At 39.6% G+C, this 25,706-nt stretch overlaps 1 protein-coding gene across 1 annotated transcript in view; it reads right to left on the bottom strand.

Annotated features, from left to right (window-relative positions):
• Positions 1-25,706, bottom strand: part of LOC307157727 (uncharacterized protein) — a gene marked incomplete at its 5' end in the record, with an annotated part of 174,088 nt that overhangs the window by 28,849 nt on the left and 119,533 nt on the right. Inside the window, 15 exon segments of the mRNA XM_079869651.1 lie at positions 119-301; positions 461-522; positions 3,307-3,404; positions 4,834-5,646; positions 6,298-8,911; positions 11,056-11,174; positions 13,080-13,175; positions 13,274-13,474; positions 13,579-13,893; positions 16,196-16,267; positions 16,382-16,668; positions 16,752-16,971; positions 17,374-17,688; positions 24,506-24,542; positions 24,787-25,100. Coding sequence (XP_079725777.1) covers positions 119-301; positions 461-522; positions 3,307-3,404; positions 4,834-5,646; positions 6,298-8,911; positions 11,056-11,174; positions 13,080-13,175; positions 13,274-13,474; positions 13,579-13,893; positions 16,196-16,267; positions 16,382-16,668; positions 16,752-16,971; positions 17,374-17,688; positions 24,506-24,542; positions 24,787-25,100 — 5,746 coding nt within the window.

The raw sequence follows: 25,706 nt of genomic DNA, 5'->3' as shown, positions 1-25,706 counted from the left end.
AATGAAACTAAGAGAACTGTCATTGATGGTACGCTGTAAGATCCTTGTGTTAAATATTAAACTACTTTAATTTAATATGTTGAAAAGAACTGTCTGGCCCTTTAATAGGATAAAATACCTGCACTGGTGAGTGTGACGACTGTGGACATCAGAAAGATTGTCAGACAGCTCTTCATCTTCCTCTTCCTCTGTTCTGCACTTCAGGACTAACTTTTCATCAGCTCTCTTTACAATTCTGAAGAAAAAGAGACTCTTGTCTGCTCTGGTGAGAAAGATAACGGTAGAGAGAGGAGAGGGGCATCTGACGACCACCAATCACACTCAGAGTTAAACTTCAAGAGAACAGAGACAACGACAGATCAGCCAATAAATCTCCATATATATCAAGAGAACACCACTGTTGATGAACGGGACTCCTCCTCCACCTTACAGGCACTTTACTGAGGAGACCCACACTCACCCAGCTGTCATGAGAGTGAATGTGGGAAACACTTCAGTGTGCACAGTGGCAAAGTCTGACACCTGCAGAGAAGAGATACAAGCACTGATAACAAACTGCTGACCACAAACACTAAGACAGAGAGACATATCAAAGTACTACTACAGAATAACAGTATACAATAATTCATAGAACTTTATTGAATTTTGCATATTGTGTACAAAAAAAAAAAAAAAAAAAAAAAAAAAAAAAAACAGTTTGTTGAAAAAGAAATGTTGCAACATTCCCCAATTACACAATATGATAATGATGACATAATATCCATGCACATAGTCAGTCTGAAACAGAAAAAATAAAAATAAATTTGATAGAAATATGAAACAAGTATATAAAACATGTAAGCATGATGGGTATGTCTGACTGTAAAAAACCCTCTGCAGGACATAAAGTGAACAACATGCTCTTCTGCTCAGTTCAAAGAGTCATTACATTATTTTGAGGGAAAGATCCTTGATCACAGCTGCTGTTTGTAAAGTTATTTCCCAAAGTACATTCAAACGTTTTTTAGCAAAATATACTGTACATGTTCATCACCAGTGGGTCTACATTCAATAGGAATATGATATTTTTATAAGTTGCTGTGAAATATTAAAGACTGGAGCAGTGGAAGTTAAATGGCGAAGCATCTGAAATCATAACAATTATATACAAACGAATTTAATGTTGGTATTTTTTTGTTTTAGTTTTTTTCTCTCAAATTACCATGTCTAAGTCATGTTCACAAAATCGTATTTTGTAAAAAAAAAAAAACTTCTGGAAAGAGGAGTTTAAACTAAGCATTTTCCCCTGTTAAACACTGATTAAATGTAATTAAGTAGATTTCAATGCAAAATATTACATGTGGTTACATATGGTGGATAGCACTTAAAATGTATTTAGTATCTAAGACACTTAAACTGCAGACCACTTAAAAGCTTTGAAAATATTTGATGCAGAGATTGTGGTTTCAGTTAAAAAGTCCCTCCCTGTTTTCCTGGCTCCTCTTCCACATCATCATAGTCTGTTATTAGAAAACAAGAGCAAATTAATGTATCAATATATGCTTTACAAAGTATTATAAATGAACACATCAATATTGACAATCAAGTAAAATGAGCTATCATAATCACAGAAATTGATATTATAAAGCAATTATAAAAATTAAACAAATTCAGTGTAAGGTAAAAAGGTGTCAGTAACATAACAAACATGTCACTCATATATTCCCTGATATTCTTCACATCATCATACTCCTCCTGAACACCCTCTGATATAAATTTGTCCATTATTAATTACATGAGTTTAAAAACTATAATTTGAAGACAAACAAACAAAAAAACATGAAATTTAAGAGAGTAATTTGAATCCCACACCTGCTTTATCCTTGGAGAATTGTCGTATAATGATGACATCATCATAGTTTTCTGGCAAGTCAAAATAGTAAAATAGACAAAAAAAAATGAAAAATTAAATGCATCCATTAAATGTGAAAATTTTGGGATTGTCTATGTGTCTATGTATAATTAACTAAACCCTTATTAAATAAAATATAATTACACTGAACAAAATTATAAACGCAACAGTTTTGTTTTTGCCCCCATTTTTCATGAGCTGAAATTAAAGATCTAAAACTTTTTCTATGTACACAAAAGGCCTATTTCTCTCAATTGTTCACAAATCTGTCTAAATCTGTGTTAGTGAGCACTTCTCCTTTGCTGAGTGTGGCGAGCAGGACCAGGCTGAGGGCTGTGAGAGATACGAGACCGGTGCGTCTCACAGATGTCGCTCATTAGCAAATCATGCCACCGGCCTCGCGCTGTTCTCCCACGGCCCTCAGGTCCATACACCGGTCACCAGTTACACCAGTCAGTATCTGGTGTGACCACCATTTGACTCACACAGTGCAACACATCTCCTTCGCATAGAGTTGATAAGGTTGTTGATTGTGGCCTGTGGAATGTTGGTCCACTTCTCTTCAGTGGCTGTGCGTAAGTAGCTGGATATTGGCAGAACACTCAGAACATGTCCGGTGAGTATGCTGGCCATCCAGGAACTGGGATGTTTTCAGCTTCCAGGAATTGTGTACAGATCCTTGCAACATTGGGCCGTGCATTATCATGCTGCAACATGAGGTGATGTTCGTGTGGACGAATGGCGCAACAATGGGCCTCAGGATCTCGTCAAGGTATCTCTGTGCATTCAAAATCCCATCAATAAAATGCACCTGTGTTCGTTGTCCATAACATATGCCCACCCATATGTAGACTAGGAATTAAGCCTTTCCCCTTATTATTTGATACACAGGACCGGACACCGGTTATCTTGCCAAGAAAAAAATCTTTTATTCTTATATGTCAGGAGAGAAACTCTGAGAAGATGTTACATTCGTGCCAGATCTATGCGTTTCCGTGTTTCTCTTCCCTCACATCTCTTAGTTTCTCTGGAGTTGTAGAGTAAGGTTGAGATTATATACATAACTGAGCGGCTTCCTTTTATGGTAACAAAATATGTTGCTTAGGTTTAAAAATGGAACATATATGTCATGCACACACATGGCACAATTCACTTCCATAGAACTATCTTTGTTGTTTACATCTGCATCAGTTGGAAACATGTTACAGTGTACACACCCCTCTGTCTCTGACATATGATCTTCACATGGATCCATGCTATCTATAGTCTCTCACGCACTCAAACTCGTGCACATAAAACTCCATAAGATACAACTGATTATGAATATTAATAAAGAATAATAGTACAGATACATAATATTCAATAATAATATAATAAAATTATATTAAAAGATGAAATTTTAGTCTTCACCATACCACAATCCCACTGTCACCATGGGCCACTAGATCCACAATGTTGACATTCAGCAAACCGCTCACCCACACGACGCCATACATGCTGTCTGCCATCTGCCCTGTACAGTGAAAACCGGGATTCATCCATGAAGAGAACACCACTCCAAAGTGCCAAACGCCATTGAATGTGAGCATTTGCCCCCTCAAGTCGGTTACGACGAACTGCAGTCAGGTCGAGACCCCGATGAGGATGACGAGCATGCAGATGAGCTTCCCTGAGATGGTTTCTGACAGTTTGTGCAGAAATTCTTTGGTTATGCAAACCGATTGTTGCAGCAGCTGTCCGGGAGGCTGGTCTCAAACGATCTTGGAGGTGAAGATGCTGGATGTGGAGGTCCTGGGCTGGTGTGGTTATGTTGCACCCCTGGAAAAGGGGAAAATAGACATAAATAAAATGAGACGACACGAACTCGCTGTTGTCTGTGCGCCAGCTGTATTGACTGTGTAAACTCATTTCTTTCTTTTTCAAAACAACATAATAGAAAATTGAATGTATACATCAATACATTAGTTCACATTAGTATGCAGACAAAATCAGCAATGTATAACACTGTATCACAACAGTCATCATAACTGTAATTTAAATACATTTTTATAACTTCTCATTTTTATCACTGTGAATTTGTATAAGCATTAAACCTGCATTTTTTCACATTTAGTCCTGTATAAACTGTTCTACAACTTCTTTGACACTAAAATAAAATGGAACACTATTTCAGCAGTCACTTATCAATAAACAGATTAACCATGAAATACAGAAAACAACATGGACTATGTTCCACATAACATTTGCTCATTTGTTTCTAACCATTTCAGTAAATAAAATGGATAAGATACACTCAGTTTAACCCACAGTTTCCTCGTGGTTAGCATGTCAAACACACGATAATTAAACCATCAAATCTCACATTTTCATATATGTTCAGGAGAAATAATGAGCTCTACAACCACTGTATAGTTTTACCTCACAACAGAAATGAATTTATAAATAGTCTATACCTGGAAAAGGGGAAAATAGACATAAATAAAATGAGACGACACGAACTCGCTGTTGTCTGTGCGCCAGCTGTATTGACTGTGACGCAAAACATAGAGTGTGTCAGCTACTGCCTGCAGCCTTTGGTTTCCCCCTAGTGGACATTTCCTCAATTACACTTTATTTTTCTCTAGTATAAATCATATTGATTTTAACCACACTACATATTCCCCCTCACAATTAGATGTTGTCCCAACATCTTGCAGTTAACTTAGGCTTTAGTAACGACCATCTTTTTAGACTTTGTTTATGTGGACTATGCTGCTTTTACTACACCTGAGCCTGTATTAAGCCAGTCTATCCCTGATATCCGTATGCAAGATATGGGTAAGGATTATGAAATGGCCCTGGGCTTGACCATGATGTAAATGTTTGGTGTCCAAGGTAAGGCATATTCTGATACTGCTGCTGAACTTCACAACTACAACTTATATTATGGACACTGGGAGTACCAAGGTGATCATAAGTGAACAGTCGAGGGGCACGTCTTTCTCTCTGAGGTCTAGATTGTCTCTCAACTGTTGTCGAATCATTGCATTGCTCAGGTGATAATGTGTTCTCGTCATGTTCCTCTCCTTGTCCAGTTATCAAAGGATCCTCAGTTTGAATCAGTTCCTCATCACAGTCCTCTTCACCTGGGCATCCGTCCTCTGGTAGCCCAACAGCGTCCATCTGATCTCCGATTTCGGCGATATTCTCGATCTGCTTGGCCAGTCCGCTCGTCCCCCTCTCTAACTCGTCAGCACCTTCGTTGCACCCTTCTCCACTATGCTGTTGGTTTGGTGAGTAATAAAGACAACATTCATCCTCATCCTCTTCATCTCTATCAGTTTCAACAATGTCACTCCTCTTTTTGTAGTCCTTTGTCAACCTTTTCTCTAGGTTAGCATCTTTGTTGGATTGTCCTTCCATTGGCAAGTAATCGCATGCAAGCAAGAGATTACGGTGTAGGATTCTAGACCTCCCCTTTCCCAGTTCAGGTTTGACTTCATAAATTGGGAGGTTTTCTTTTACTTGCCTCACAACAGTGTGGATGGTCTCTTCCCAATGGTTACGCAATTTACCCGTACCTCCTCTTGGCGTCAGGTTCCTAACAAGTATGCGGTCACCTGGATACAAGGTTGTGCTCCTCAGTTTCTTATCGTAATACTTCTTACTCCGTCCTCCTGCCTTCTCCATATTTTCCCTTGATATTTCATATGCTTCCCGCATCTGTTCCTTCCATCTCTTCAGATATTCCTGCTGGCTTACTCTACCAGTGCTTTCTTCCAAACCAAAGAGAAGGTCAATTGGCAGTCTGGGATGTCGTCCATAAAGAAGATAGAAAGGTGAGAACCCTGTGACCTCACATTTAGTACTATTGTATGCAAAGATCAGTTTATTCAGGGATTCCTTCCAGTTCGTCTTCTGCTTGTCCGTCAGTGTTTTGAGCATTTGAAGTAAGGTCCTGTTAAATCGCTCTGTCTGACCATTCCCTTGCGGGTGGTATGGCGTCGTTCTGGAACTGAGGACACCGCAATTCTTTGTTAGCTGAGCTAAAAGCTGATTTTCAAATTCACCACCCTGGTCATGGTGTATTCGCTTTGGAAATCCGAATCGCAGGGCATAGTCATTAAACAGACGATCAGCTACTGTTTTTGCAGACTTTGACGTTGTAGGGTATGCCTGCGCAAACCGTGTAAAGTGGTCGACTACCACTAATATATATTCATATCCCCCCTTACATTTATCTAAATGCAGAAAGTCTACCGATACAAGTTCAAAGGGCTGTGTTGTGATGATGTTGGTAAGAGGGGCCCTTGTTTCTTTACAAGGCTTCTTTTGCTTTAAGCAAGGACAGCTTTTTGCAACATAATGTTCGATTTCTTGTTGCATATGAGGCCAAAAGAAACGGTCTCTGATTAGGGATGTTGTACGGTCGATGCCTTGGTGACCCATCTCATTGTGCAATTCTTTCATTACAACTGTCTTGTATCTTTCAGGTAGAACCAATTGGTTCCTTGTAGATGTTTTCCGCTTCAAGATCCCATCTTCATCTACATAGAGCTTCTCCCACTCCCGAAGAAGACATCTACTCTTAGCGGTGAGAGACTTAATTTGGTTTCCACGAGGCCTCACACTGGTCAGTTTACATTTGATTACAGGTCCAATATGCAAATCCTCTTGTTGGGCCTGTTGAATCTCATTCCCAGGAATAGAATTATTTACAACCCCATCTGATGGACATGGAAGATCAGATACTACCCACGATGAAGAATCTTCCTGTACTTCCACTGCTTGAGCAGTCGCTGCAATACAGTCTGATGATAATTCCTCTGTATATTGTTCCATCATCTCTTCGATGTTGAGAGGCAATCGTGATAAGCTGTCAGCATCTGCATTCTCTCGACCTGGGCGATATTTTATTGAAAAATGGAAGTCGGCTAGCTCAGCTACCCACCTACAACCAGTTGCATTCAGCTTTGCGCTGGATAACACATACGTGAGAGGATTATTATCGCTGAAGACTGTGAATGTCGGTGCGTAGTATAGGTAGTCTCTGAATTTCTCAGTCACTGACCACTTGAGGGCGAGAAACTCTAATTTACCCGAATGGAGATGGTAGTTTCGTTCAGCAGTCGTGAGTGTCCGAGAGCCATACGCTATTACACGGAGCTTACCATTCTGCTTTTGGTATAATACTGCCCCCAGGCCTTGGTTTGAGGCATCCGTATGAAGAATAAAGGGCAACGAAAAGTCTGGGAAGCCGAGGATAGGTGGTTCGACCAGATGGTTGATCAATATCTCCAAAATCTCTTGGTGCTCAGCTTTCCAAACGATTGGTTGGTTAGAAGGCACTCCTCTATTTTTCAGTCTGCTTTTTCTTGATTTTTGGCACATCTTTCCCTCTTCTGGGGTGCCCTTGAGTAGGTCATATAGTGGTCCAGCAATCTTTGAGAAATCCTTAATATATTGTCGGTAGTAACTTAAGAGCCCCATCACAGTTCGCAGCTGCCCAACGGTGGTCGGTCTCTTTTCCTTCCAAGCTTGCACAGCCTCCGTATCAGCTGGGTCCACTTTGCTACCTTCAGCAGAAACCATCCTTCCAAGATAGCGGATTTCTTTTTTGAACATTCCACATTTACTGGGTTTCAGTTTTATTCCATACCGTCCAAGCTGCTGCAGTACCTCCCGCACATGGTGGACATGGTCTTCAAAGGACTTGCTATAGACTAGTATGTCATCAAGATACGGCACACATATCCGGTCTCTCAAATTCTCCAGACATTCCTCCATACACCTTTGAAATGCAGCTGGAGCATTTGTCAGGCCAAAGGGAATTCTTATCCACTCATATAACCCCCATGGAGTTATGAATGCGGTCAGGGGTCTACTCTCCTTTGCCATAAACCCTTGATGATATGCTTTGCCCTGATCTAATAGTGAAAACCACGAATTCCCGCCCAGGTTGTCGAGGATATCTTGTACTCTGGGAATTGGCTGACGATCAGGATGGGTCTTCTTATTCAGTTCCCTGTAATCCACACAAAGGCGTAGGCTTCCATCCTTTTTCCTAACGCAGACTACAGGTGATGCATAAGATGATGTTGATTTTGATATCCAGCCCTGAGCAATCAGGTCATGAAGGTAATCTTTTACTTCCCTATACAGCGGCTTAGGCACGGAGATGTATGAACGTGCAACAGGAATTGTGTCTTTTAGAGATATTTTCAGTGTTAGATTTTCTATGCACCCAATGTCATCATCTGATTTGGAGAATGACAGACATTCCTCTCGTAACATTTTGTGTGCTATTTCTTTTTCAGGCTGACTCAGATGACTCAAATCCACCGGGGGGTCCCAAACATCACTGGTAAACTCAACGCTGCTCGTTTGGATGGAAGTCACTGATGTACGTATGGACTGGCTTGACTGATCAAATGATGTGGACGGATAAACAGCTTGTACCCCCTGTGCTGTTCCAATGACTGTTTTACTACACAGGACAATGTCATGATCCGTTGGGTTCCGCGCATCAAGCATGATGTATGGTGATGCCCCCCCTTTCACCTGCACAAGCGTTTCCTGGAACTCAAGCCCTTCTGCCCATTTTGGATCAACATCAGGTTCAAACATTAAAGTTGTGTCTTCCTTCAGAGAGCTCATCTTTATCCGACACTCAACCTGCAGAGAGGTACGCTTGGGAATTAACACCTTTACTCTAGGAGTCCTCACCACATATTCATATGACTTTTCTGCCCTGACACTTTCTATAAAAGCTTTAATGTGGCTTGTCTCTAATCTTGGGAATGTCATCTTCACTATTCTCTTTAACTGTTCTCCGCATTTTGGATCTGTGCTTTCCCCTGAGTGGTTAGTCACTATGAGCTCTATAGCATTGTAACCAATAATAGGATGGGAGAGGTGTTTTCCCTTTGTTACTAGAATGGGAATGATGGAATCGCTGCTATCGCTGTTTTCTCCTGGCAACCGAAATGTGACTTCTATCCATCCCACATAAGGGATACCCTGTCCGTTGGCTGCAATTATCTGAAGTGTGTCAGATGCATCAATTATCTCGGAGACAAGCCTCAGCTTCACATCAGGTAATACCTTATTTTTCCACCACTCGTCAATGATACAAACTTGAGAACCCGTGTCCCACAATGCTGTTGTTTTTACTCCATGGATATAACAGTCAATGAGACACTGTTTTCCCACTAAAGTGGCCACACTCAATGTTTTGTTTGAATTTGTTCTCGTTTTCACCCTTAATTCTTGCATATCTTGGTGTTCATTTCGCTTACATTCTTTCTTATGTTCACTCCAGTGATGAGTCTGACATAACTTAGAGCAGTAAAGAGACTTATGGCATGATGTACAGAGTCTTAAAGTATGGGAATCCCCCTTCACGCCACAACACGCGCACTGTTGGTGGGACATTAACACCTGGCAGGTCACCTCCTGTCCCATGGAAGTAACCCTCCCTCGTTTAAACGCTCATCTCTGGGTGAGTTTGTTGTTCTTGCTCTGCAGCCTGCCAGGAAATGCTCACTGCTTCCACATCTGTAACAGTGTGTACAATAAGTATCAATTTCACTCTGTTGGCAGTTTAAACATCTCCTAGGCTGACCCCTTGGTTGCATAAAATGACGTTGAGGAGCAAATCCTTGTTGAAATTGAGCGGTCCTTCCTCTCTGTCCTGGGCTGTATTTTGGCCAGTACGGAGGAGATGAATACTTAAACTGATTGGCTGGTATGTCGTCTTGTAAACCAGGTGAAGACAAATTCTGTGCTGCACTGGCTTGAGGCAGTTGAATCGACTCTCTGATTAGTGACACTTCAGCACTAAGGTTCTTTAATAGCGCCATGTCTGATTTGATTTCTCTGAGTTCATTTAGCAAGTCAGGACTGTGTTTACTCTGCTTTTCCTGAAGTAACATTTTCCCTTTCTTCTCTGCAGGGGCTGGAACATCAGTGTATTCAACGGTGTGCACAATCGGCCGATGTTGAACTGCAGTTTTCTTTTTACTTTGTCTTTCTGCCTCGGTCATGCATGCAATATTCAATTTCTCTAACAACAGTTCATCACTCACGTCTGTTTGTTGCAGGTATGGCTTGAGGTCACCCCTGATGTAATCGTTTTGCAGACCGGTAAGAACTGTATGGAGAAACATATTTTGTACCAGGATAGGGTCGTACTTAAGGCTAGACTCAGCCTCCTGTGATGCAAAAAGAATTTTCTGCCTCAGATCTAATGCACGAATGAGAAAGTTCTGAGGGGTTTCTTTGCTGTCTTGGGCCTCTGACATGAGTTGTTTGTACAGTTCGGTAGCGCCCTTCTCCTGATAATGTGAGCGAAGGATTCTTCTCAAGGTAGGTAACGTTAAATTGCCTTTGCCCTCTAAGTAACTGCGTAGTTGCATGCCAGGCGCGATTGCTTTGATGACTGCATGTACTATTTCGTGTTCAGGGACGTTTTTCTTTATTCCATTTTCAATTTGATGAGCCATGCTAGAGAAACTAAGTTTATCTTTTTGTCCTGGTTCTCCAATTTGGCCCGCTATTTTAAACTCTCTTTGCCACATAAATGGTTGGGTGAGATCTCTTATTGGATTACTGTTCTGGTTTGTTTGATTCACTGTCTTTACTTCATGTTTTGTTTCACTTTGTGTTTTCTGTAGTGATAATTGTAAAGCTAACTGCAGTGCTTCAATCTGTTTTTGCAGCATTTCCTGTTCTGACACCTGAGCTACTTGTTGCGGCTCTACAGAATTCTGAATTGCAGGCTGAATTGGTAGTTGAATTTCAACAATTTTGTCTTTCAGGTTAAGGAGGAGAGACATACCTTGGTCCTCAAGTTCCTCTACCTCATCTCTTTCTATATACTTCACAATGTGTGCAATTAGAAATGAACGACTTTTCCCCAAAATATTCTCATGTTCGGTACCAAAGATATGTAGAAAGTTACACACTGCAATCAACTGATCACTACTCAGTGTATAAAGTGTCCCAACTACTTCAAGTTTCAAGTCCTCTAGCGTCTCCATGTTGGTTGTGAATAAATGGTCAGTGTCAGTGTAAAACAGAATGTCTACTTGGGCAGGAAGAACTTGCAGCTTCTCCTGGTTAGCATAAGGAACCTCAGATTACCAGCACTTCTGCCCGTCTGGTCGTGAGACTATACTGCACACCGCCGACCTTTTATCGTGATGGTTGTTGTTGCAAGGTGGAATGTTGTCGTCTGGCACTACATCGATCGGCAGGACCAGGGACCATCCATCCTCGCTGGGGCCTCCAAAATGTTGCACCCCTGGAAAAGGGGAAAATAGACATAAATAAAATGAGACGACACGAACTCGCTGTTGTCTGTGCGCCAGCTGTATTGACTGTGTAAACTCATTTCTTTCTTTTTCAAAACAACATAATAGAAAATTGAATGTATACATCAATACATTAGTTCACATTAGTATGCAGACAAAATCAGCAATGTATAACACTGTATCACAACAGTCATCATAACTGTAATTTAAATACATTTTTATAACTTCTCATTTTTATCACTGTGAATTTGTATAAGCATTAAACCTGCATTTTTTCACATTTAGTCCTGTATAAACTGTTCTACAACTTCTTTGACACTAAAATAAAATGGAACACTATTTCAGCAGTCACTTATCAATAAACAGATTAACCATGAAATACAGAAAACAACATGGACTATGTTCCACATAACATTTGCTCATTTGTTTCTAACCATTTCAGTAAATAAAATGGATAAGATACACTCAGTTTAACCCACAGTTTCCTCGTGGTTAGCATGTCAAACACACGATAATTAAACCATCAAATCTCACATTTTCATATATGTTCAGGAGAAATAATGAGCTCTACAACCACTGTATAGTTTTACCTCACAACAGAAATGAATTTATAAATAGTCTATACCTGGAAAAGGGGAAAATAGACATAAATAAAATGAGACGACACGAACTCGCTGTTGTCTGTGCGCCAGCTGTATTGACTGTGACGCAAAACATAGAGTGTGTCAGCTACTGCCTGCAGCCTTTGGTTTCCCCCTAGTGGACATTTCCTCAATTACACTTTATTTTTCTCTAGTATAAATCATATTGATTTTAACCACACTACAGTTACACGTGGGCTGCGGTTGTGAGGCCAGTTGGATGTATTGCCAAATTCTTTGAAATGCATTTGGAGACGGCTTATGGTAGAGAAATGAACATTCAATTCACGGGCAACAGCTCGGGTGGACATTCCTGCAGTCAGCATGCCAATTGCACGCTCCCTCAAAACTTGCGACATCTGTGGCATTGTGCTGCGTGATAAAACTGCACATTTTAGAGTGGCCTTTAATTGTGGCCAGCCTAAGGCACACCTGTGCAATAATCATGCTGTCTAATCAGCATTTTGATATGCCACACCTGTGAGGTGGATGGATTATCTCGGCAAAGGAGAAGTGCTTCTTTCAGTTCAGCTCATGAAAAAAGGGGGCATAAACAAAAGTGTTGTGTTTATAATTTTGTTCAGTTTAAATAAAACCTGTAGAAATGATAATAAGAAATAAACCTGTATCATGAGATCTCAGTCCAGCAGTGATTATATCATCATAATTCTCAGGTGTGATTTGCTGCTCTTCTAAATGAGTAAACAGCAAGGAGGAAATAAACAAAAACTGCTTTTACTAATCAGAGGCCCAATAGTTCATTTCATTTAGTGAAATCAGTTAAAGTCACTGACCTTTATTTGACCCTTCAGTGGTGGTGATGTTGTAGATGAAATAAAAAAAGGTTCAATAAATCCGTATCTGATTTATTATGAATGGTTTATATAATTTAAACTAAGTAACCTGCTAAGAGAATGTTTTTAATTAATTTAACATCCATTCATTTCTGTATGTCGCAGTTAAGATTGTTATGTTTGAGTCCTCTAACCTGAAAGAATCTCATCAGCATCTTCATACCCAGAATGCTGTTCTTCTGAAAGGACACTTCCTATTATAGAGGAGTAGATCTAACAGACACACGTTCAAAATCGTAAATCAGCCAAAATCCCCACTTCCTCTGAATCACAACACTAACACTGTATTTCTGATTATACACAAAAGTCCCACAAATGGATCTATGTGATTTATTCTACTCACATCTATGAATAAAGTGATAATGATCTTCACAAATCAGACTCTATGACATTTACTCACCCCTCTGAGTGAAGAAACTCTGTCTATTAGTGGGTCTGTGATGAAGCTCCTCATAAACGGCCTCAGTCGTCGTCCTGTGTCTCCTCTTAGAGAGAGCTGTGAGTGTAGACAGACAAACCTGCTGTCAGTTCACAACACATGACTGATCACACACTGAATAACACACAATATGACAGTCTCTGGATCTCTCCTACCTCTCCTCATCACTCTGTTCTGCTGAATCAGTATAAGCAGTGGCACTAAGAGCAGTAAGAGCAAAACTCCCAGTACAACCACAAGCACAGAGAGAGACACTGGAGGAGTTTGTGGAGGAGTGACTGATGTTGAGCGCACTGTCTGAGAAACTGGAGGAGAAGCTGATGTTGTTGTGGCAGGAGTAGTGGACACTGACAAATCTGGCAAAACAGACACAAACACATTGGAAAAAGCAAATACACAAATATTATTACCACTTAAATTATTTAAAAATGACTAATATTACTCAGTGTTTTGCTGTGACCTGCACAGGTGAGTCCAGCGTGCTCTTTGTGGGAGCAGTCAGTGTGGTTCTTCAGGGAGAGAGGACAGTCCCACAGGTGAATCTCATTCCCTCTGCACTCGACTCTGTTCAGCCACACAACACCTTCACCAGCACCAAAGACTGAATTCCCATCAGCCCTCAGTGCTGCTCCACAACCCAGCTGCCTGCAGACCACCTGAGCATCGCTGATGTCCCACAGATCAGCACAGACTGAACCCCACACAGCGTTATGATACACCTCCAGCCTCCCAGAGCACCGGCCCAAACCTCCACTCAGTCTGAGAGGAACATGCTCTAAAATCACAGACAAGTTATTGGCCAACAGAGTTCTGTCAAGACAGAAACACCTACAGGTATATCTGTGGAGTGAGATTAAATCCTCTTGGTTCCCAAGAATTAAATTAAATATAATACATACAACACATATGGCTGTTATGATTCCCTTACGAAATAGAAGTTTATTCAAGTGTGCTAGTATGCTTCTTTTAAACTAAAATAAGAAAGTTTAGTTTCAGTCTACTTTTTATGTACTTCTCAGAAATATAGTTTATGTTCTTCTCAGAAATATACTTCAAATTGCACTTAAGTATACTTGACTTATACTGACAGAAAAGTCTAAGTATATTTGGCCTATACTTGTTGATTGAGATATACTTAAAAGTATGATTAAGTATTCTAAATATTCTTTGCTTGTACTTATTTTTACTATTTTGATTGAGTAGCTCATTAAATACTTTTTTTAAAACATAATTTTACACACTGTCTTATAAACTAACACGTTCATGTTTATATAGTAACAAGCTTTCGGCTGGAATAGCTTATAGAGTAAATAAAATAAGCATGGAACTGAACCTGATCTTGTACACAGCGATAATAATAATACGTTTATTCAAGTGTTCTATTAGTATACTAATTTTCAACTAAAAATAAGAAAGCATACTTTCAGTCTAAATTTTATATACTTCTCAAAAATATACTTTATGTACTTCTCAGAAATATACTTAAAATTACACTTTAGTGTACTTGACTTATACTGAGAGAAAAGTCCAAGTATATTTGGCCTATACTTGTACTCAATTTGTTTATCAAGATATACTTAAAAGTATAATTAAGTATTCAAAGTATACTTGGCTTGTAGTTGTGTTAACTCTTTTGACCGAGTAGCCTATTAAATATACTTTTTTTACATAGTTTTTCATGTATAGGCTACAGTCTTAAGAAACTTACATTGTTTGAAAATATTGATTAAAATATTGATATAAAACAGATATGTTTCTAATTCTGTGTATCTGAATTTTTGTGTAGGCTAGTCCACTGGTAGTGTACATAGGAATTTACTTTAATTCTACTTTACTCTTTAATTTCCAGCTATCCATGTTTTCACTCTTATACGGTAGGGAGCGCTATGACACATCTTCTAATCTAGTACAGAATCACTGGATCAAAACACAGGAGAAGAAGAAGCTGAAACAAGTGATAGAATATTTAGAAGATAGAAGAAGAGGGGAATAATATATTAAATATTTGAAAAAAGATTTCATATTTTCAATGAAAATCTCAAATGAAGATCGCGGAACTCCAGTTTACTTGTCTGTGTTTTCAGATCATCCGCGCTTCATCCAGATCATCTAGAAATCGCGCGCTCGCGTATGGTTACCAGATACTATTGAAAAAGACCGGGTAGAAAACGTGCTATTTTAACAGAAAGGTTAAAAAAAAAGTTTAAATCTGGGGAGCCCCCCCATATTTCGCACGGAGAGATAGGAGAGAGTGATGCACTGCAAAGGATCCAGTAGTGCTCAGGATCTCAAAAAACAGGCAGCTGAAGAGGAGGAGAAGAGGGCAAGGCTGACATGCTGCTAAACAGAAAACAGGCCCTTGAGATTCTGGTTCAGGCAAAAAAGAAAAGATAATCTCATGCTGCGTGTTTTGTGTAAATACTTGCCTCCATACATTAAAATGGCCCCCATATTTTATATGTTTTATGTGTTATTATATTTTCTATGTATTCTTTGTGCAGCACTTTGGTAACCTTGTTTTTTTCAAATGTGATATAAAGTTGATTGGATTTTTTGCTGCCGTATCCTTCTCACCTTTTTTACCCCTGACCAGTTTTCATGCCTGATAATTAGTAAACTACAAGTATGATGTTAAGTTCACTTAAACAAAACTTGTAGTAGGCTACAGTATATAACTACTAAATTAATAGTTTACTGAGAGTATACTTCAAAATGTACTTTCATAAACTAAAAATGTGCTACAAGTGTTAAAATAGTAAACTACTAGTATACCCATAAGTTCACTTGCAGTACAAATGAGAAACGTAATTATGAACTAGTTGTGCACTTAAAGTTTACTACACTTATAGTACACTTAAACATACTTTTATATACTAAAAGTGGGCCAATTTAGTCCCAAGCGGTATTAAAATAGTACACTTACAAGTTTACTACTAGTACATATTGACATTACTTACTGCATAATGTATACTTAAAAATATACTTGAACATTACTTAAGTATACTTCATAAAATGAACTTGAAGTATACTTATTTTTCATAAGGGTTTTTATGTTCTTCTAAATCAAATTAACTTACCTGAACACTGTCTCTGATGTGGAGATGTGAAGCATGACAAATAGCTTCTAGGGGACTCATGACTCTCCTGTTCTGTAATCACAAGTAAATTAAATATTATATAGACACATTTTGTTTATACACTCAATAATGTTAACTGATTGTTGTATTTTTAGAGATGGAAATTGCAATGGAAATCAGTCTTACCAGAGCAGGTGATTTGGGCCACTTCATCTTCACCACAGTCATTCTGTCCCCAGGGTGAAGATGGACACTGCCACAAATTGGAATCATGTTGTCGACATTTGACTTCATCCAGCCAGTTACGAGCTGATTCCAGTCTTGGGATAGAATTGGAAAAAGCACCAGATCTTCCACAGTTCAGCTCTTGACAGATCAGACTCACTGTGTCTCTGTCCATCTGGTTCCAGCACACATTACCCCAGGATCCATTGTAGAAAACCTCCACATTCCCTTCACAGCCCTCAGTTAACCTGATCTCTTTAAACTCACATTATAGTCACTGGTACAGCTTTGTTTGTGTGATAATGAAATTGAGCAAAATGAAATCTGAGACTCGTTTCCTCTGCACTGAATCTCTTGTGTCCACATCTGAGCGTCTCCTTTGCCAAAAGCATCTTCTCCCAGCACCTGTACAGGAGCCCCACAGTCCAGCTCTCTACACACAACCTCTGCATCCTGCTGGTCAAAGGCAGCGTCACACACTGAAACCCACGACTGATCATCAAGTATCTCTAACCTCCCAGAGCAACTGGAGTTTCCAATAAGCCTGACACCTGAAGTAGCAAGAGATAAGAAACTTTTCAATTTTGTTTATCTAAAGGTGTGTAATTCTTGTCATTATTGTTCTACCATAAAGCACCACTTATTAATGTGAAAGGAGTAAAATAGTCAAATTACTCAGTCTCTCATGTCAATCCATATCATCGGACTTTCTTTTTTATGGAACATAAAAGGGGAATTTTACAGAATATCCTGGTAGTCTTTTCAATATAATGACTTTTTTTATGACAAAAACAAAAAAACAAAACATTTTGTGCTCTACAGAACAAAGTCATAGAGGTTTGAAAAGACACAAAGTAAATGATGACTGATTTTTCATTTTTGGTTGAACTTTCCCTTTAAGGCAGTTGAATTATCAGTGATGTAAAAACAGTGCAGGGTTTGGAGCAGTTTACCTGAGCAGATTACTCCTGCATCTTTAGGATGATCACAGTCATAAAAACCCCAATTTACTGTTCCACAGTTCTTCAGTGTAGATTCTGATCCCGAACAAAACTTGCGATTTGTCCAGATTGGTCCTGATCCTGGTCCAAAATGAGCATCACCCAGAGCATCTACAGGTTCTCCACAGTCCAGCTCTCTACACACCACTGCAGCTTCAGTCATATCCCAGAAATAACCACACACTGTTCCCCACTGACCTCTATGAAGAACCTCCACTCTACCAGCACAGCGACTGCTGCCATTTACCAGTCTCACTCTCAAATTGTCTATAAAATAAATAAATAGGGAGTAAAGACATATGGACAAAAGGAAAGACTGAGGAAAAATATGATAAAATTTACTAATATTTAGTGTAGATTTTGGGAACATTAAATTTGATTTCAGTTTATTTAAAAAAGGCTCAAACCTGCACACACCAATCCAACATCATTTTCATATGAACAGTTGTTTTCATCTAACGGGGATGTTGGACAGAGGTGAATCTGAGACTCATTTCCTCTGCACTGAATCTCTTGTGTCCACATCTGACAACCCATTCTCACTCCCAGGGCGTCAAAAACTGAAGCATGGTCAAGTGCCTTCGGCGTCACAACGGAGACGTCGAAGGTACCCCTAGGCGTCACGTAATTGACGAACAAGGAACTCCATTGATTTCAACGGGTACCCCTAGGCGTCACTTTATTGACGAACAAGGAACTCCATTGATTTCAACGGGTACCCCTAGGCGTCATTTTATTGACGAACAAGGAACTCCATTGATTTCAACGGTTTGCCTTAAGCGTCAGATTAAGACGCAAAAGGCAAATTAGGCTACGTCATCGAAATTTTCTGAAGCTCTGGTAAGAAATAAGGCCTAATAAATTTATGTTTTTTATAGCTAAGTTTGTATAGCTACATAAATGTATTTAATGTCCATAAATCCGCTTTTTAATATTATCTGTAGAAGACTTTTATCTGGGCTAGGCTACCTCCAGCAACTCCAAAGCTTTAAAATCCATAACGCATGTGTGTATACATGTATACATATACACACATGTACGCAATGTGCATAAAATGTACGAAAAAATATAAAAATACAAATAAATAAATGAATGAATGAATTAATTAATTAATAATAATAAGGATACAGTAGGCCTAAACAATCATTTAATTATGCATTATAAAAACGCATATATATATATATGCGTTTTTATAATGCATAATTAAATGATTGTTTAAGCCCTAGTCCCTTCCTGCTCAGCTACTGTTCGGACGCTCTTGCTTACTGCTCCGCGCTTTGCTCTATCGCTTTTACATTTTATCTCCTATATTTTTATATTTTATTTCCTTTTATCACCTAATTTTAACTTCAGCAAACACCACAGTGCTCAGACAACAAAGTTTGGATTACTACAAAAACGCAGAATTCTTTTACCCGACCAGCTTACATTCCGGGAAAGGAAAACACAACTGCCTACATTCATACGGATAAGAGAGAAAATGCCTCTTCAGGTTCAAGAATCTACTTGCTGCACTAACTGCCACAGACTTTTACAAAGGATTGCAGTTCTCGAAACAAAGTTACTTACGGGACCACCAAACCAGACGGAGCACACAACAGAGCTTCGTCATGGACACCCTCAGCATACCGGTGAGTCCCATGAAACTAGTGCTCCTCGACAGGTAGAGAAACAAGCCGATCGACTTACTAATCGATGGCACAAACAGGGAGCGAGACCCAAAGGCACTCGAGACATCAGATTGTCACGAGCATCACATATTGCCGCAGTAGCATCCTCTACCCCAGATACAGCTCTGACAAGGATTGCAAACACTGGTCTCCTACCACCGCTTATACATCTTGAGAACAGATTTGAAGTACTAATGAATGTAAATGAGGAATCCCCAAATGTGATGAATGTGATCGAACACAGACTGAATGGGCCAGTAGCTAACACTGATGCTAACTGGCGCTCAAGGTCGAGCAGACAGCGGCACTCAGCTCAGAGCGCAGCCGAGCCCAGGACTCTGATAGTGGGGGACTCCACAATCAGAAACATTAGCAGCAGTGATACAACTACATGCTGCCTTCCACAAGCAACAACTTCTGATGTAAACAGGGAACTTCAGAACATTCTGATGAAACATAAGACTGCAAATCGACTCATCATACATGTGGGGAAGAATGATATTCATAAAGAGCAGTCAGAACTCCTTAAGAAGGATTTCAATGAACTTTTTGAAACACTTAAAAGACTGAAAGTTCAAACATTCATCAGTGGACCTCTCCCAGCAAGAGGAACAAACAGGTTTTCACGGTTGCTTGGGCTAAATACATGGCTGCAAAAAACCTGCAATATAAAAGGAGTAAACTTCATTGACAATTTCAATCTTTTCTGGAGTCAGAGACAACTTTTTCATCGGGATGGCCATCACCCAAACAAACTTGGTTCAAGAGTGTTAAAGGACAATTTCTACTTCTCCCTCATACATCCTTCTGCAGTTTGTGCCAATCCAGTCAATCTGAACGGCACACACACACCTGGACACAGTATGAATGACCACGGGACTTCACTTCAGCAGCAAAATGGACATGCGGTTGACATATCACACAAGGACAATGATAACACCACTCCGCCACAACAACCTCTGCTCACGGACACAATCTCAGCTGAGCCCTGCCCACAGAGAGACATATCAGAACTGCTTGAAGATTCAGCACCCAATGACGACTTCCGGGAAAACAGCCAGGGAAGCCAGGACAGCATATCACAACCTCCTATAACACCAGAGCAACAGCCCCTTTCACCAGACACGCTATCCCTCTCTCCAGCATCGCCTCTTCTGTGTTTCTCACAGAAAATGGAAGAACTGGTGCATGCTGGAACCAGACTATCCCACTCTTTTGCTGCGAGCCCCCAGATACCAACCAAAAAACGACAGGCACCATTACCACCCAAGCCTGCGGGCCCAGCTCGCCCTCCCCCTCCTGTGAGAGCTCTTCGGCCTCTGCCACAACGCCAGGGCCCACACCCTCCTCCATCTGCTCGAGGTGAACTAAAAACAACTGATACCAGCTCTCAGTGATGTGTTTTGGGTCCCCGCTCTGATAACAGTAACTTTCTCAAATGTTTACAGAACAAGCGGGAACCCAGTGTGCCTGTATCTTTCTCTATTGCTGTTTTATTACAAGATAGAAAATCTAAGGCCTTCAATAGCCGTGCAGCAAACCTAACTAATCTGGTGCCTATTACACGTCAAAGTAAGATTGATGTGGGGACAAAAAGTAAGACTGTTAAGTTAGCACTTTTAAACATTCGTTCACTTAAAAATAAATCACTTCTAGTCAACGATTTAATAACCACAAACAACCTGGATTTTATGCTTCTAAATGAAACCTGGCTAGAAGCCAGCTGCAGTGCAACAATCCTCAATGAAGCAGCCCCTCCTAACTTTACTTTTATGAGTGTCTGCAGAGCTGTTAAGAGAGGTGGGGGTCTAGCTGCTCTTTTTAAAGATATCTATCAATGTAAGCAAATATCATTTGGGAATTACCCTTCTTTCGAATATCTGGGTATTGTGTTGAAAGGTGCTCCACGCATTTTACTTATCATTATTTACAGGCCTCCAAAATACTCTCCAGCCTTCACTGAGGACTTTACAGAACTGTTATCAACAATTACCTCAGAGTTTGACTGTTTTGCCATTGCAGGAGATTTTAACATTCACATAGATTGTGCAGAGAACAATATGGCAGAAGAAATCAAAACTGTTTTAAAAACTTTTGATCTGACTCAGCATATACATGGACCCACACACAATCGTGGACACACTCTAGATTTACTTATCAGTAAGGGTCTAAACATTTCATTAATTGTTATTAAGGATGTAGCACTGTCTGATCATTTCTGTATTTTCTTTGATATATTGATCTCTCCTGCCACTGAAGCTAGATCTGTGTCTGTCAAGAAGAGATGCTTAAATGAGAACACTAGTGTACTATTTATGAAGGCTATATCCTTAACACCAAGCATATCTGCAGACTCTGTTGATTTTCTCCTTGATTCTTTTAACTCAAAAGTTAAAGGTATAATTGATGATATTGCTCCTGTGAAAGTCAGGAAGAAGAGTGGCAGACAAAAAGCACCTTGGAGAAACTCAACAGCAGTGCAAAATATGAAAAGACAATGCAGAAAAGTAGAGCGCATGTGGCGGAAGACTAAACTTGTAGTCCATTATAACATCTACAAAGACAGCCTTCATGCTTTTAATATGGAACTAGGCAAAGCTAGACAGACTTTCTTCTCAAATATTATAAACAGCAATTTAAACAACACACGCACTCTTTTTGCTACTGTAGAGAGACTGACAAACCCTCCAAGCCAGATTCCCAGTGAAATGCTCTCAGACAACAAGTGCAGTGAGTTTGCTTCTTTCTTCTCTGAGAAAATCAGTAATATCAGAAAGGTGATCAGCACATCCTTGAGTTGCACTGAGGTCAGACAGATCAGACCACCTGAGAAAGTAGTCACTATGTCTGATTTCAAAGAAATTGATGGCAAAATTTTGGAAGAAACTGTACAGCACCTTAAAACATCAACCTGTGCTCTTGACACACTTCCCACATCATTTTTCAAAAGTGTGTTAAACAGTTTAGAAGCAGATCTTCTAGAAGTGGTAAATGTCTCACTTCGCTCTGGGAGTTTTCCAAACTCCCTGAAAACTGCAATTGTCAAGCCCCTCCTGAAAAAGAGCAATCTGGATAAGACCATATTAAGCAACTATAGACCGATCTCAAATCTTCCTTTCATAGGCAAGATCATTGAAAAAGTTGTCTTCAATCAGCTGAACAAATTCTTGAGCTTGAATGGATCCTTTGACAATTTTCAGTCTGGTTTCCGACCGCACCACAGCACAGAGACAGCGCTCATAAAGATAATAAACGATATTCACTTAAATACTGATTCAGGCAAATTATCAGTGCTGGTACTACTCGACCTCAGTGCTGCATTTGACACTGTCGATCATAACATACTTCTTGACAGGCTGGAAAACTGGGTGGGGCTTTCTGGGATAGTCCTAAAATGGTTCAGGTCATACTTAGATGGGAGAGGTTATTATGTGAGTATAGGAGATCATAAGTCTGAGTGGACATCCATGACATGCGGAGTCCCTCAAGGCTCGATTCTTGCGCCACTCCTGTTCAACCTGTATATGCTCCCAATGAGCCAAATAATGAGAAAGAACCAAATTGCTTACCACAGCTATGCAGACGACACACAGATCTACTTAGCCCTATCGCCTAACGATTATAGCCCAATTGACTCCCTGTGCCAATGCATTGACGAAGTCAACAGTTGGATGTGTCAAAACTTTCTTCAGTTAAACAAAGACAAAACTGAAGTCATTGCGTTCGGAAACAAAGATGAAGTTCTCAAGGTGAACGCATACCTTCACTCTAGGGGTCAAACAACTAAAAATCAAGTCAGGAATCTCGGTGTGTCACTAGAGTCAGACCTTAGTTTCAGTAGTCATGTCAAAGCAATAACTAAATCAGCATACTATCATCTGAAAAATATTGCAAGAATTAGATGCTTTGTTTCCAGACAAGACTTAGAGAAACTTGTTCATGCTTTCATCACCAGCAGGGTGGATTATTGTAATGGACTCCTCACTGGCCTTCCCAAAAAGACCATAAGACAGTTGCAGCTCATACAGAACGCTGCCGCCCGGATTCTGAGCAGAACTAGAAAATATGAACATATCACACCAGTCCTCAGGTCTTTACACTGGCTCCCAGTTAAATTTAGGATTGATTTTAAAGTATTATTACTGGTATATAAATCATTTAATGGCCTAGGACCTCAATACATTGCAGATATGCTCACAGAATATAAACCCAACAGATCACTCAGATCATTAGGATCATATCAGCTAGAAATACCAAGGGTTCACTCTAAGCATGGCGAGTCCGCTTTTAGCTATTATGCCAGCCGCAGCTGGAACCAGCTTCCAGAGGAGATCAGACGTGCTCCTACTGTAGTCACTTTCAAATCCAGACTCAAAACACATCTGTTTAGCTATGCATTTACTGAATGAGCACTGTGCCACTGTTCGTCCGAATGTTTGTACTGTATTTTATTCTATTTTTCTAAACTGTTTTAATTATTCTTATTTCTTTTATTATTTTAATTTCTTCTATGTAAAGCACTTTGAATTGCCATTGTGTATGAAATGTGCTATATAAATAAACTTGCCTTGCCTTGCCTTGCCTATTATTATTAATTAATTAATTAATTCATTCATTTATTTATTTGTATTTTTATATTTTTTCGTACATTTTATGCACATTGCGTACATGTGTGTATATGTATGTATACATGTATACACACATGCGTTATGGATTTTAAAGCTTTGGAGTTGCTGGAGGTAGCCTAGCCCAGATAAAAGTCTTCTACAGATAATATTAAAAAGCGGATTTATGGACATTAAATACATTTATGTAGCTATACAAACTTAGCTATAAAAAAACATAAATTTATTAGGCCTTATTTCTTACCAGAGCTTCAGAAAATTTCGATGACGTAGCCTAATTTGCCTTTTGCGTCTTAATCTGACGCTTAAGGCAAACCGTTGAAATCAATGGAGTTCCTTGTTCGTCAATAAAATGACGCCTAGGGGTACCCGTTGAAATCAATGGAGTTCCTTGTTCGTCAATAAAGTGACGCCTAGGGGTACCCGTTGAAATCAATGGAGTTCCTTGTTCGTCAATAAAATGACGCCTAGGGGTACCCGTTGAAATCAATGGAGTTCCTTGTTCGTCAATAAAGTGACGCCTAGGGGTACCCGTTGAAATCAATGGAGTTCCTTGTTCGTCAATTACGTGACGCCTAGGGGTACCTTCGACGTCTCCGTTGTGACGCGGAAGGCACTTGACCATGCTTCAGTTTTTGACGCCCTGGGAGTCCTTTGCCAAAAGCATCTTCTCCCAGCACCTGTACAGGAGCCCCACAGTCCAGCTCTCTACACACAACCTCTGCATCCTGCTGGTCAAAGGCAGCGTCACACACTGAAACCCACGACTGATCATCAAGTATCTCTAACCTCCCAGAGCAGCGAGAACCTCCAACCAGCCGGACTTCTGAATAAGACAACACAGATCAACAAAAGCATGGCTTATTTATGGGGCTTCAAGATAATGATTTCTGCATCAAAGTCATTTTATTTTTAGTCTTATAATGAATAAAGTAAAAACACAAAAGAAAACCACAACAAACATAAATATAACATTTACTTATTATTGAAGTCAACATTTTAAAACTTTTCTTTAAAAATTAGAAGCCAATCTGGAAGCGCATATGAATTTTAATATGTAAAATACTTACCTGAGCAAATGACTCCAGCATCTCTATATGATCACAGTTGCTTTTACCCCATTCTCTTGAGCCACAGTTCTTCAGTGTTGTCTCTGATCCAGTACACATGACAAAACTCAACCAGATTGGTCCTGATCCTGGTCCAAAATGAGCATCACCCAGAGCATCTACAGGTTCTCCACAGTCCAGCTCTCTACACACCACTGCAGCATCAGCCAAATCCCAAAGATCATCACACACTGTTCCCCACTGACCTCTATGAAGAACCTCCACTCTACCAGCACAGCGACTGTGACCATCAACCAGCCTCACATTCACACTGTCTAAATATTAAGCAGTAACAATGAGAGATTTAAGATGAAGGGATGAGAGTTCAATTTATAGCATTACAAAGTGGGACATTTGGCAAAATGGGACACATACGTCTGAGTATTTAAAATGAATATTCAGAGTTCAATACAAGTATAGCTCAGTCAACATCATAGGTGTGTTGATAACAAAAAAATAATTATGCTGACTCCCTTTTATTAAAAAAAATTAGGGTTTCAATTATCCTAAAATGCATTATTGTTTCAGTTGTAAATAGTTAAAAACAATTACAGGGTTTATACCATTTTTTTTTTTTCACCTTATAATCATGTTAACGCATATTTGTTTAAGTATTGTTTCTATACTATTGAGACAGTGAGTATTTTAAAGTTTACAGAAAACCTCTTTTTTTAAAGGGGGGACCAGTAGAGATGTATTATTTAGGTTAAAAAAATATTTGCCACAAATTATGTTGATTGAGCTTAAACTATATTAAACCTGGTGTATTCTTTTAATATATATTTTTCCCTATATATAGTTCTTCTGAAGCTGAGGTCTTGGCATTGTTTAAGAGACTAACATTGTAACCCTATAAAAAAAATTTTTTGTCATGATAACTT

Source organism: Squalius cephalus (assembly GCF_949319135.1).
Source record: "Squalius cephalus genome assembly, chromosome: 4".
In the NCBI taxonomy this organism is placed as follows: domain Eukaryota; kingdom Metazoa; phylum Chordata; class Actinopteri; order Cypriniformes; family Leuciscidae; genus Squalius; species Squalius cephalus.
Note: the sequence above shows the minus strand (reverse complement) of the source record. Positions and strands in the feature narration are given on the sequence as shown.